The sequence below is a fragment of the Bos indicus genome, chromosome 3 (genome assembly GCF_029378745.1).
Source record: "Bos indicus isolate NIAB-ARS_2022 breed Sahiwal x Tharparkar chromosome 3, NIAB-ARS_B.indTharparkar_mat_pri_1.0, whole genome shotgun sequence".
NCBI classification, from domain to species: domain Eukaryota; kingdom Metazoa; phylum Chordata; class Mammalia; order Artiodactyla; family Bovidae; genus Bos; species Bos indicus.
In genome coordinates, this window is record NC_091762.1 from 52392853 (window position 1) to 52407875 (window position 15023).

Sequence of the window (15023 nt, forward strand, 5' to 3'; positions counted from 1 at the left end):
ACACGACTGAAGCGACTTAACAGCCGTAGCAGCGGTAGCTCTGACTTGGTAATGTGGATTTCTCCACGAGATGGCGCTCATATAGTGTCTTTGATTTTAGTTTCCATCCTAAGGAACGATTTTCAGTATATTAACTATCACAGAATAAATAGAAATGTGGCTTATATTTTATGATATGTGCATCTGATTTCGTGTTTTATCGTGTAGAGTTTTATGTTTCAGAAATTAGAAAAAAATTGAGATGTAGTGTTGATGTGCAGGGGGAAGAATTGTATGTATCCATAGACATGGTTCTATTTGTGTGTGCGAGTGTGTCCAACTTTTTGCAACTCCATGGACTGGAGCTCACCAGGCTCCTCTGTCCATGAGATTTTCCAGACAAGAACACTGGAGTGGTTTGCCATTTCCTCCTCCAGGGAATCTTCTCTACCCTCGGATCGAACCTGAGTCTCTTGTGTCTCCTGCATTGGCAGGTGGATTCTTTATCATTGCACCACCTGGGAAGCCCAGATTTTTGTTATTTTTTCAGGTAGCCAATACTGAATGTTTTTATACTTTACATTTAGATAACACCACTGAATGTAAAAATTATCTTTTTAAGCATATATATATGTGTGTGTTATATAATATGAATATAAATATATATGTGTTAAACTTGTTAATTTTTTTATTTTGAAAAATTCAAACATATATAAAAATAGACAGCATTCTAAGGAACTCCACGTACCTATTATGTAGCATTAGCAATTACTAACTCATTGCCAATTTTTTTCATCAGTATTCCTTAACATTTTCCTATTTATTTAGAAGTAAGTCTGCTCTGTTCCTTGATTTTGAAGGAAATCCCTGCATATGTACACAGTATATTTTTAGAAACACACACATTCACAATAAAATGTACTGTCTTATACAATATCACAGTAAAATGCACTATACTCAAAAATAATGGTATGAACAAAGTATTTTAAGAGCCCAAAAGGAGTCACTAATTTTGTTTTCCATAAGAGGCAAATTCAGAGAAGCCTTTGAAGAAGAAATGACATTGACCTGTTCCACGAAGTATGGGTAGGAATATGTCAGGTGGAGAGTGGAAGAAAACACATTTTAAGCATTTGTGCAGCATGAAGAGAGGCATACATGTGTGACTATGTGTGAATGAGTGGATAACAGTGTAATGTATTTGAATATTTAAGCACTTAGGAGGAAATTGCAGAAGAAAACCTGTGATTATTTTAGGAAATTAATAATTATAGTTTATGGATCTAGAAAAATTTTTTCTACATCTTTGTAAATGGGCTATAAATGGATTTTGGTATTTTTTAGATTTATGACAAAGTCCAGCTTTTAACAATGTTGAAATCAAATGACTCCGTGTTTTCCTTGGATAATTTGTTTTTTGAAAAAACAGATGAAGCTGAAAAGTAAGTCTGCTTTAAAAAATAGCAGTCTGTTTTTGGTTTGTTATTTTTACAGCATTTTAGTTTTATCTTTGGTAAATTTATAAATAAAAAATAAGGGATCAACAGAATGACATTTCAGATATATACTTGGTAAACATGGAATTCAGGTATAAGGGAATAGCTGAAGTTTGACATATTTTAATTTAAAAAATAGAATAGATTCTTGCCTATTTGGCTTTCATTTATTTGCATTTCTGGTTTGTTCAAGTTACTTTTGGCTAAAGTAAAGACTGAAAGTAATGGTCAAAGAGTAGCTCAGGACAAGGAGTGATGATGGCAGCTTTTGGAAACAGAAAGGGCAGTGTGCCAAAGGCCAAGTGTGATAGGCAGGTTCAATAGGCAAGCAGTAATCAGGGGTGGAAATAAAAATGTGACACTAAAGGAAATATGAATTGGGGAATAGGGAGTCTGTTAAATACTGGCTTTTAAGGATTTTCACAAGTGAATCATTTTAATTCTAAGTTTTCTATGTATTCTTTTTTAGTGAATCATTGAGTAAATTATTTATTGCTCACTTATTCTTTTATTTATTCAAATATTGACTGAATAAGACTTTTAAAGACTTTAAAGACTTTTACTTTAAAAAACTTAAAGTCAGCTTGAGGTTCAACACATATATGGAAGAATCATTCATAAATAATGTGACCATGTAATTCAGACTGGAACACTTTTGAGAGTGAAAGAATGCATCCAAATAGAATGACAGTTGTTAATCAGGACTGGCATCAGCAAATTTGGAACATATGGTTGCTCTTCTAACAATACAAAGTATTGTTAGTTCCTTCAGACTTCACCTAACAGTCATGAGTAGGACTGTATTGCTGAGTCCTATGGGACCCTATGGGAAGTCCCTTCCCACCAGGGAATCATTGACCCTGGAGATGATCTTAGAACTCTGTGACATAGTCCTGAATTTCAGTTGTTTTGGTGTATTGTCAGACAATCTGTTAGATATTGTCAGGTAATGTGTTCAGATTTTTTATTTGGAAAATAGAGCTGCAATAGCTATGTTTGAGGTGCTATGAGATGTAGAAAAGTGAAAGACTGGCCTCTTCTGGGAGATAAAACCCTAAACAAAGCAATAAGGAAAAAGATCATCAAATCCTCAGGACTTGGCTTAGACAGTTTATGTGGTGTTCTTCAACTTTATTTTCTGTTTCCCAATGCTTGCTGCTGCTGCTGCTAAGTCACTTCAGTCGTGTCCGACTCTGTGTGGACAGCCCACCAGGCTCCCCCGTCCCTGGGATTCTCCAGGCAAGAACACTGGAGTGGGTTGCCATTTCCTTGTCCAAAGCAGGAAATTGAAAAGTGAAAGTGAAGTCACTCAGTCGTGTCCGACTCTCAGCGACCCCATGGACTGCAGCCTACCAGGCTCCTCCGTCCATGGGATTTTTTCAGGCAAGAGTATTGGAGTGGGGTGCCATTGCCTATCTTTGTTCTAATGAAGGACAAGCCAACTTAGGTTGGAAAGGAAATATTAAAACATTACATGTTAATAGGATCACAGCTGAACAATAGGGCAATAGGCAGATGCCAACAGGGTGACAAAATCTCATCAGTTACTACAGGTTTTCAAACTGATTGTCAATTTCAACTGATTTCTTGGCTTTTCTGTTGTCATAGATGATTTTGGACCAGGAATATTAGGGTTAAGACATTAATTAGTAATAATGTTTTGGTGTCATTTATAGACTTATGACCCATGATTAGTTATCCAGTATATCATCAGTAATTTGTTAACTTGTATTGGTTAAGATGCTAAAGTTTTGGAATGATTTATTACTTTTTTTTTAATATTGGAGCAGATTAAGATCCCTGTTACAGCATTTGAATTGGAGAAAATAAAATGGAATTATAGCCATTATTTAGATAGCATACCTCAGAGCAGTGTCATTAATCCCATGATACACAAGGAAAAAAGATTGAGAATGTATAGGGATATGCTATATGCTGCTCTATAAGGATAAATTGAAGTCATCACAGAAAGGTAGTATATTAAGTTTAAGAGTTTGTAACTGAGTGTTGTTCAGTTGCTCAGTCTTGTCCAACTCTTTGTGACCCTATGGACTGCAGCACACCAGGCTTCCCTGTCCTGGAGTTTGTTCAAACTCATGTTCATTGAGTCGATGAAGCCATCCAACCGTCTCGTCCTCTGTCGTCCCCTTCTCTTCCTGCCTTCAGTCTTTCCCAGAATCAGGATATTTTCCAATGAGTTGGCTCTTCGCATCAGCTGGCCAAAGTATTGAAGCTTCAGCATCTGTCCTTCCAATGAATATTCAGGACTGGATTCCTTTAGGATTGACTGGCTTGATCTCCTGGCTGTCCCAGGGACTCTCAATGAGTCTTCTCTAGCTCCACAATTTGAAAGGATCAATTCTTTGGTACTCAGCCTTCTTAATGGTCCAACTCTCACATCCGTACACAACTACTGCAAAAACCATAGCTTTGACCATATAGACCTTTGTCAGCAAAGTAATGTGTCTGCTTTTTAACACACCATCTAGGTTTGTCATAGCTTTTCTTCCAAGGAGCAAGTGTCTTAATTTCATGGCTGCAGTCACTGCAGGAATTTTGGAGCCAAAGAAAGTAAAGTGTCACTGTTTCCATTTTTTCTCCATTTATTTGCCTTGAAGTGATGGGACCTGCCTCTTGAGAAATCTGTATGCAAATAAGGAAGCAACAGTTAAAACTGGACATGGAACAACAGACTGGTTCCAAATAGGAAAAGGAATACGTCAAGGCTGTATATTGCCACCCTGCTTATTTAACTTATATGCAGAGTACATCCGGAGAAGGCAATGGCACCCCACTCCAGTATTCTTGCCTGGAAAATCCCAATAACAGCAAAGCCTGGTAGTCTGCAGCCCATGGGGTCGCTAAGAGTCATACACAACTGAACGACTTCACTTTCACTTTTCACTTTCATACATTGGAGAAGGAAATGACAACCCACTCCAGTATTCTTGCCTGGAGAATCCCAGAGACAGGGGAGCCTGATGGGCTGCCATCTATGGGGTCACACAGAGTCAGCATGACTGAAGTGACTTAGCAGCAGCAGCAGCAGCATACATCATGAGAAACATTGAGTTGGATGAAGCACAAGCTGGAATCAAGATTGCTGGGAGAAATGTCAATAACCTCAGATATGCAAATGACATCACTTTTATGGCAGAAAGTGAAGAAGAACCAAAGAGCCTCCTGATGAAAGTGAAAGAGAAGAGTGAAAAGCCTGGCTTAAAGCTCAACATTCAGAAAACTAAGATCATAGTATCTGGTCCCATCACTTCATGGCAAATAGATGTGGCAGACTTTATTTTTTGGGGGCTCCAGAATCACTGCAGATGGTGGCTGCAGCCATGAAATTAAAAGATGATTAATCCTTGGAAGGAAAGTTATGACCAACCTAGACAGCATATTAAAAAGCAGAGACATTACTTTACCAACAAAGGTCCGTCTAGTCAAGGCTATGGTTTTTCCAGTAGTCATGTATGGATGTGAGAGTTGGACTATAAAGAAAGCTGAGAGCTGAAGAATTGATGCTTTTGAACTGTGGTGTTGGAGAAGACTCTTGAGAGTCCCTTGGACTTCAAGGAGATCCAACCAGTCCATCCTAAAGGAGATCAGTTCTGAGTGTTCATTGGAAGGACTGATTTTGAAGCTGAAACTCCAATACTTTGGCCACTTGATGCGAAAAGCTAACTCATTTGACCCTGGTGCTGGGAAAGATTGAGAGCAGAAGGAGAGGGCGACAGAGGGTGAGATGGTTGGAATGGCATCACCGACTCAATGGAGATGAGTCTGAGTAAACTCCGGGAGTTGGTGATGGACAGGGAGGCCTGGTGTGCTGCAATTCATGGGGTCGCAAAGAGTCGGACACGACTGAGTGACTGAACTGATGGGACGGGATGCCATGATCTTAGATTTTTGAATGCTGTTGTTTTTTTTTTAATTTATTTTAATTGGAGGCTAATTAATTTACAATACTGTGGTGGTTTTTGCCGTACAGTGACATGAATCAGCCATGGGTGTACATGTTTCCCCCATCCCAAACTCCCCTCCCACTTCCCTCTCCATCCCATCCCTCTGGTTTGTCCCAGTGCACTGGCTTTGAGTGCCCTGTTTCATGCATCATACTTGGACTGGAGATCTATTTCACATATGGTAATATACACGTTTCAGTGCTATTCTCTCAAATCATCCCACCCTCACCTTGTCCCACGGAGTCCAAAAGTCTGTTCTTTATATCTGTGTCTCTTGCTGTCTCACATATAGGGTCATTGTTACCATCTTTCTAAATTCCATATATATGCTTTAATATACTGTATTGGTGTTTTTCTTTCTGACTTATTTCACTCTGTATAATAGGCTTCAGTTTCATCCACCTCATTAGAACTGATTCAAATGTGTTCTTTTTAATTGCTGGGTAATATTCCATTGTGTATATATACCACAACTTTCTTATCCATTCATCTGCCAGTGGACATCTAGGTTGCTTCCATGTCCTAGCTATTGTAAACAGTTCTGTGATAAACATTGGGTACACATATCTGTTTCAGTTCTGGTTTCCTCAGAGTGTATGCACAGCAGTGGGATTGCTGGGTCATATGGCAGTTCTATTTCCAGTTTTTTAAGGAATCTCCACACTGTTCTCCATAGTGGCTGTACTAGTTCACATTCCCACCAACAGTATAAGAGGGTTCCCTTTTCTCCACATCCTCTCCAGCATTTATCGTTCGTAGAGTTTTTGATAGCAGCCCTTCTGATAGACATGAGATGGTACCTCATTGTAGCTTTGATTTGCATTTCTCTGATAATGAGTGATGTTGAGCATCTTTTCATGTGTTTGTTAGCTATCTGTATGTCTTCTTTGGAGAAATGTCTGTTTAGTTCTTTGGCCCATTTTTTGATTAGGTCATTTATTTTTCTGGTATTGAGCTGCTGCTAAGTTGCTTCAATCGTGTCCAACTCTGTGTGACCCCATAGACGGCAGCCCACCAGGCTCCCCTGTCCCTGGGATTCTCCAGGCAAGAACGCTGGAGTGGGTTGCCATTTCCTTCTCCAATGCATGAAAGTAAAAAGTGAAAGTGAAGTTGCTCAGTCATGTCCAACTCTTTGCGACCCTATAGACTGCAGCCTACCAGACTCCTCCGTCCATGGGACTTTCCAGGCCAAGAGTACTGGAGTGGGGTGCCATCACCTTCTCCGGTATTGAGCTACATGAGCTGTTTTTATGTTTTTGAGATTAATTCTTTGTCAGTTCTTCATATGCTATTATTTATCCCACTTTGAAGGCTGTCTTTTCACCTTGCTTGTAGTTTCCTTCATTGTGCAAAAGCTTTTAAGTTTAATTAGATTCCATGTGTTTATTTTTGCTTTTATTTCCATTGCTCTGGGAGGTGAATCATAGAGGATCTTGCTGTGATTTATGTCAGAGTGTTTTGCCTATGTTTTCCTCTAGGAGTTTTATAGTTTCTGGTCTTACATTTAGATCTTTAATCCATTTTATTTTTGTGTATGGTGTTAGAAAGTGTTTTAGTTTCATTCTTTTACAGGTGGTTGGCCAGTTTTCCCAGCACCACTTGTTAAAGAGATTGTCTTTTCTCCATTGTATATTCTTGCCTCCTTTGTCAAACACAAGGTGTCCATAGGTGCATGAATGTATCTCTGGGCTTTCTACTTCGTTCTATTGATCTATATTTCTGTCTTTGTGCCAGTACCATACTGTCTTGATGACTGTAGCTTTGTAGTATAGTCTGAAGTCAGGCAGGTTGATTCTTCCAGTTCCAATCTTCTTTCTCAAGATTGCTTTGGCTTGAATGTTGAGTTTTAAGCTAGCATTTTCCGTCTCCTCTTTCACCTTCACCAAGGGGGTCTTTAATTTCTCTTTGCTTTCTGCCATAAGGGTGGTGTCATCTGCACATTAAGGTTACTGATATTTCTCCTGGCAATCTTGATTCTACCCTGTAATTCATCCAGCCTGGCATTTCTCATGATGTACTCTGTATATAAGGTAAATAAGCAGAGTGACAGTATACAGCCTTGATGTGCTCCTTTCCCAATTTTGAACCAGTCTGTTGTTCCATGTCCATTTCTAATGATTGCTTCTTGACCTGCATCCAGGTTTCTCAGGAGGCAGGTAGGGTGGTACGGTATTCCCATCTTTTTAAGAATTTTCCAAAGTTTATTGGGATCCACAGTCAAAGGCTTTAGCATAATCAATAAAGCAGAAGTCAGTGTTTTTCTAGGATTTCCTTACTTTTTCTATGATCAAACAGATACTGGCAATTTGATCTCTGGTTCCTCTGCCTTTTCCAAATCCAGCTTATACATCTGGAAGTTCTCAGTTCACATACTGTTGAAGCCTAGCTTGAAGGATTTTAAGTATGACCTTGCTGGCATGTCAAATGACTGCAGTTGTGCAGCAGTTTTTGGCATTGCCCTTCTTTGGGATTGAATGAAAACTGACCTTTTCCAGTCTGTAACTGAGTTATGTTTAGTTAATAAATATGTAGTTTCTGATGTTATATCTTTGTTAACATAAATTCATATTTTTGTATTTTATATAGCCACCTAGACAGTGAAATATCTATGGATTGGTTTCTTCCACCTGCTCCACTGATTTCAGAAATTCCAGATACTCAAGCATTAGAGGAAGAAATAGAAAATCATCAACTGTTAGGTAAACTATCACATATAAGTTGTAAAGTCAAACCCATTCAGCTCATGTCAATGTAAAAAAATCTAATATTGAAATATTCATTTCTTTTATATTAATGGAATAAAATGAAAGTTAGAGACTAATTCAAAATAGTGGTCACCAAACCTTAAAATCTGAAACATTTTCCTTCTCCATGCATACATATGCACACATATGTATATTACAGGCACAAAACATACTATCACACACACCTGTTATATTGTTCTGTGAATTTGTTTTCCTCATCCCATTAAAACTATCACTGCTATTTAGTTTTTGTCTTAGACTTTACTAAAGGTAGGATCCTCTGGTTTAGGAAACCAGATTCATGAAATACACTGAGTGAAAAAAACAAGATGCAAAAACTATATAGTGTGTTATCATCTTTACAAAGTTAGAAAACAAACACACTCAAATAGTATATGTGACCTAATGTGATATTGTTGGTAAAACTGATTTTTAAATTAAGTATTAGGTTCATGCATGTTTAAGTTTCAAAATTTTTATATATTTTATACTCATATATAGAAAATTATATATAGAATGTAGTAATTCTATTGTGTGTTATAATAGAACACACACCCATATATATAATATGTATGTATACTAGTATAGTATAAATGATAAGGCAAATTTAAGGCCTAAAAAGGCCTCCAAATGCCTTCCAGACTTTCAAAGATACTTATAAAGTCTCTGTAAAGACACCTTTAAAGTTCCATCACCTTGATGAAAACATTCTATTATCTTAATTTTTGGGCTTCCCAGATGGTGCAGTGGTAAAGAATCTGCCTGTTAGTGCAGGAGACACAAGAGACATGGGTTCAATCTCTGGGTCTGGAAGAGGAAATGGCAGCCCACTCCAGTATTCTTGCAACCCACTTCCAGTTATGGTTATTTCTGTGGGTCAGAAATTAAACCTATTTTATAATATAGGCTTAAATTTCAAACTTAATTTCAATAATTCTTAACTAATTTCGAGTTATCCTTCACTTATGATGTACCATAAGAGTAACAACTATTGTATTTCAAAATCACATATGGTATTACAGATCATTTTGTTATTTTCATATTCACCTAGTAAGCTCTTTTGAAAAATTTTATTAAATTTTTCTATCATCATTTTTAAATTTTGTTTTCAAGGAGAATGTGTAATAATTCAAGTGTTTCTTCTTTGTAGGTCAGAATAAAAAATCAAAAATGTTACCATCAAATTTAAAGATAACTAATGAAGACATAAATTATGTTTTACAAACTCAAAAATTCCAGTTTGACTTCCCTTCTAATGAATATGAAGAAGATGATCTAAATTTAGGAGGGGCAGGTAACAATGACTTACATGTTGCTGGCAAGCTGACATGTGGTTCTTCTCAGAAATGGAAAAATCACATTGGCACTGAGATAGAACTTGAGAAAAATGTTCCAGATGATACAAAGTTAGTTAATTCTGCACAAGATAAAGGAGTGAGCACGTCAGCCTTCCGCAAAAGGTAATTAGTTAAATGAAATAAATGATATTCAGTGATACAGTTGAATATTTATGTGTATGTCCAGAAGTTTGAAGTATGATAGAATCTGAATGAAAAAAAAAATCAACAACAAATAGAGGTCTACTGTGTACTCAACACTCTTTTAACTGAGTTCTAGCCATAGGTTCTTGTCTTCAGAGAGCTTGCAGTTTATCAAGGGAAAGGCAAGTAATAACTAAAAATAATTAAATACTTTTTGTATGACAATTATTTTGATGAGATATATGGCTAGAGCAGAGGTTCTCAAACTTTTTGTTTTTAGGACCCCTTTCCACTTAAAAATTATTGAGGATTCCCATAGAGCTTTTACTTTTTTGGGTTATATCTATTGATATTTAACCATATTATAAATTAAAGTGATGGGGAAAAAGTGTTATGGAAATTGTTTTGATCCTATGAACTCTCTGAATCTTGACCATCATTTGAGAATGGCTGTTAATATGGGATCCTAATCTGCTGCACAATCAGGGAAGATGTTCCTGAAGAAATGATTTTGTAAGTTTAAGGAAGAATAAAGTCAAGCTGAGTGCAAATAAAGTAGAATGTTGCAGGCAGAAGGAATAGTCTGTGCAAATGGACTAGAGCTTGGCTTATTCTTAGAAATTTTTATAGTTTAAAGTGAGAGAGAATGAGAGCATGCTAAGAGACAAAGTATGGAGGGGCCAAGTCATTCAGAATCTTGTAGGGAGTGAAACATTTTGTACTTTTAAGGTAGTGCTTATTAAATTGTGGCCTGTGAACTCACTGCATCAGAATCACATGGAGTGCTTGTTAAAAAATTTGGATTCCTGGTTCCTTTCTTAGATCTGTTGAATCACACTCTGGATCAAGGTGGGGATGGGACCGAGGAATCTTCATTTTTAACACATTTTTTGAATGATAGTTAGGCACACAAAAGTTTGAGAACTGTTGCCCTAAGGTCCTGGGTTTTGAGCAGAGAGGTAAAATTAGATATTCTTTTTTTATTTAAAGTCCATTTTTGCCCCAGTAGGATAAATTAGAAGAGAACTAGAATACATTGTGAAGGGTCATTTAGATTATTTTATTAGTCTAGATGAGAGAAAATGGTAGCCTGACCTAGGACCTGAATCCTAGATGTCTGGCTTGAACCAGATTGATGAAGGATGATAGTATTCTTTCATGATGTAGAAACTGTGAAGGAAGAATAGAGGAAGGTGATGAGTACAAATTTGTACATGTTGTTTTAAGTACTTACAAAATGTCCAAATAGACAATTGGATATATGGGTTTAGGATTCAGAAGAGATATCATTGATAGTTTTTGATTTTTTTTTAACATAAGAGATGAAGTCATCTGTGGAATTTGAGGGGGAAAGTAGAGGTATTGAGCAAGTATGAGAAGGGTGGAAGAAATTATGGAAAATGGGAAAGCAATCTAATTAGAATAATGGTAGAATTGTTGGACATTGTGAAGGTCCCAGTTGAGGTTGATGTCTGTGAATTTTTAAATAAATTTTATTATGATGTAATTCACATATCATAAAATACATTGTTTTGAAGTGTACAATTTATAGGTTTTAGAACAGTCACAGAGTTGTGCAACCATCACTACTATACAATTTTTGCTGCCCCAGACTAACTCTGTACTCATTAAGTTACTCCCCATTTCTCCATCCCTCACCCAGCCCTGGCATTTACTAATTGTTTTCTGTTTCTGTGGGTTTTCCTATTCTAAATATTTAATATTATAAGTGGAGCCTTTTCTGTCTGGCTTCTGTCTCTTAGCACAACATTTTCAAGGTTCAACCATGTTCTGTCATACATCAGTACTTTATTCTTTTTATGGCCAGTAACATTTCATTGAATGGGTATATCACATTTTGTTTATTGATCTGTCAATTGGTGAACTTTTGATTTGTTTCCACTTTTTGGCTATTATGAATAATGTTGCCATGAAAATTCAGATGTAAGTTTTTGTGTGAATAGGGTGTTGACCTCCTGGGAAGTCAGAAATTGAAATACAACTTTATAGTTGGTTTTCCTTATCTGTAAATCTGCATCAGTGGAGTCAACCAACTCAGATTATATAGTATTGTAGTATTTATTGAAGAAGAAAAAAATCCGAGTATAAGTAGACCAATGCAGTTTAAACTTATGTTGTTCAAGGGTCAAATGTATTTTAATTCTTTTGGATTTATACTTAGAAGTGGAATTGCTGGGTCATATATTAACTCTATATTTATCTTTTTTTGAGAAACTGCCAAATTGTTTTACAAAGTAACTATGCTGCTGCTGCTAAGTCGCTTCAGTCGTATCCGACTCTGTGCGACCCTGTAGACAGCAGCCCACTAGGCTTCTCTGTTCCTGGGATTCTCCAGGCAAGAATACTGGAGTGGGTTGCCATTTCCTTTTCCCAAAGTAACTATACCGCTGAACAATTTCACTAGCAGTATATGGAGTTTCTGAATTCTCCACCTCCTTGCTAGTACTTGTTGTCTGTCTTTTCTATTATAGCCATACAAAATGGGTGTGATGTATGTCTCATTGTGGTTTTGATTCGTGTGTTTCTGCTGACTAAAGGTTTTGGGCAGCTTTCCATGTGACTATAGGCTATTTATATATCTTATTTGGAGTAGTGTCTATTCAAATCCTTGATCTGTTTTTAAAATTGTGTTGTCTTTTTATTGTTGAGTTGTAAGGGTCCTTTACTTATTCGGGTTGAAAATCCCTTATCAGTTATATGAGTAGCAAATATTTTCTTACATTCTGTGTGCTGTGTTTCACTTTTCTGTTCATATCCTTAGCTGGCCAAAAGTTTTTAATTTTGATGAATTCCAATTTTTCTAATTTTTGATTGGATTTTTGGTGTCCTATCTAAGAAACCATTGCCTAATCCAAGGTTGTAAAGACTTACTCCTACATCTTCTTCTAAGATTTCGCTCTTACATTTGGGTCTATCATCCATTTTGAGTTAATTTTTTCAGTATAGTACAAAGTAGAAGCCCAGCTTCATTCTTTTGCACATAGATATCCAGTTGTTCCAGCACCATTTGTTAAAAGCAAAACAAAACTGTTCTTTCCCCATTGAATGACATGACACTTGCACTTATAATCCATTGACCATGAATGGAAAGTCTGGAGTGTTTTCTTACCATCCATTTATCTGACTCTTCAATATCAATTGGTGTGCAACAATACAATTCAATTTTCTTACTAACTCCTAGAGTTAGCATCAGACTGCAAGAGTTAAGTAAGGATTCAGTCCCACAAGACTACCCTACTTCAAATGCCAGCCACAAATAGGGTGACAGGCTACCCAAATTTCTGCCTTGCAGTCTACAAATTTGGGAGTTCCCACTACTGTGCATTTGGTATAACACTTTGCTAGAATTACTCACAGATTTAAAAAAGCATTTTACTAAGGATTACCAATCTGTAAACATGGGATATTTCCACTTATTTAGATTTTCTTTAATTTCTTTCAAATATATTTTGTAGCTTTCAGTGGACAAGTCTTATACTTATTTTGTTACATTTACTCATAAGTACTTATTCTTTTTGATGTTATTTTAAGTGGAATTTCAGATTGTCCATTGAAAATGTATAGAAATACAGTTGATTTTTGTATATTGATTTTGTTTCTTCAGTCTTGGCTGATGTGAATTTGAATTTGAATATTATTCATCTACCTAACAGTTGTGCTTTTTTCAATAGTGTTCTACCACTTGACTGCAATTATGAAAATATAGTAGATAGATTTACATAGAATTTCAGATTTGCAAGATAAGTATGATAAAAGTATAAAAGGGGAGAGGGGTTTAGAATATTGATAAGAGAGTGATTGAAAAGATATGTCATGGTATTAAATGCATTCAAGGTACCTGAGAAAAGTGAAGGGGAAGATGGTTTGGGAGAAAATAAAGAGGTTAATTATAGTAATTTTTTTCTTTGACCTCATTAGTACCTTGAGCAAACAAGCTAAAAGGATAGGAGGTTGTGGTCAGAAAATGATTTTTTAGAATTGTTGTTTTGAGAAGAGGATAATGGTAACATCTAAGGCGGGAGAGTAGGTGACTGAAATCAGATGAGGGAGAAAGCTACTAGAGATAAAAGGCTAAGAAACGTAGAGGGTAGAACTTTGAATGGGTTGTCTATGTAGATGGTAAAGTAACTCAGTTACTCTGGGAGATGGTGAAGGACAGGGAAGCCTGGCGTGCTGCAGTCCACGTGGTCACAAAGAGTCCGACTAGACTGAGCAACTGAACAACAACCACCCAGTTTATGGAAGAGCTTGTAATTAAGAGGAAAAGATTCTAAAGTGAACAGAGGTTGATATAGGATATATGCAATGAGGAGGAATACAATTTTGCATAGCTAGACAGCACAGATACTTTTGTGAGAGAGTAGAAACATAATGGTGTAAATTTGGTGTGGAGAAGAAATGTGAGAGAATTAGCAGTTTGTCCACTTAAGAGTTTTTTTAAGAGCGAGAGTTTTCCAGGGCAAGTAAATATTTTTGTTAAGAGCAGGAAGTAAATATAAAATTCAGTAAAGAAGCACAGGACATAAGAGAGTGTGGCATGGAAGAGCCAAAGGACCTAGGGAGAATATGAAGTTCAGGGAATTTAAATAGTTGTGTGGATAATATTTTTACAGTTGGAAAAATCTATTTCAAACTCTAACTTTAAAGTCATACAGATAGAAAGTGGAGGAGCTTTTGATTTATACCCAGGTTTGTCTGATTCCAAAATCTGTGCTTTTAAGTGATATCACAGCATATAGCACTGTTGGTATCAGTGTTTTCCTTGTTTTCAATACCATTTTAAAATGGGATTCTGTTGTATTATGAAAGATTAACCATCTGCTTTTGCATTTTCTGTCTTCAAAAACAGAACTGCTACCATTGGACGATGCAGCTCTATAGTTTGTTTTAGAATACATGTCTCTAGTTTTTTGAAAGATTCGATTCAGTTCAGTTCAGTCACTCAGTCGTGTCTGACTCTTTGCGACCCCATGGACTGCAGCACGCCAGGCCTCCCTGTCCATCACCAACTCCTGGAGTTAACTCAAACTCATGTTCATTGAGTCAGTGATGCCATCCAACCATCTCATCCTTGTCACCTTCTTCTCCTACCTTCAATCTTTCCCAGCATCAGGGTCTTTTCAGATGAGTCAATTCTTCACATCAGGTGATCAAAGTATTGGAGTTTCAGCTTTGGCATCAGTCCTCCAATGAATATTCAGGACTGATTTCCTTTAGGATGGACTGGTTGGATCTCTTTGCAGTCCAAGGGACTCTCAAGAGTCTTCTCCAACACCACAGTTCAAAAGCATCAATTCTTTGGGGCTCAGCTTTCTTTATAATCCGACTCTCACATCC

The 15023-nt window shown here is 36.8% G+C and overlaps 1 protein-coding gene across 1 annotated transcript in view; it reads left to right on the plus strand.

The window, feature by feature from the left end:
• Positions 1–694: 694 nt before the first annotated feature.
• The window catches only part of HFM1 (helicase for meiosis 1), a 109238-nt gene continuing 94909 nt past the window's right edge, over positions 695–15023 (plus strand). The window contains exons 1-3 of the mRNA XM_070786132.1: positions 695–1421; positions 8027–8139; positions 9335–9644. Of these exons, the coding sequence (XP_070642233.1) occupies positions 1351–1421; positions 8027–8139; positions 9335–9644 (494 nt within the window). The 5' untranslated portion in view covers positions 695–1350. The remainder of the gene's footprint in view (positions 1422–8026; positions 8140–9334; positions 9645–15023) is intronic.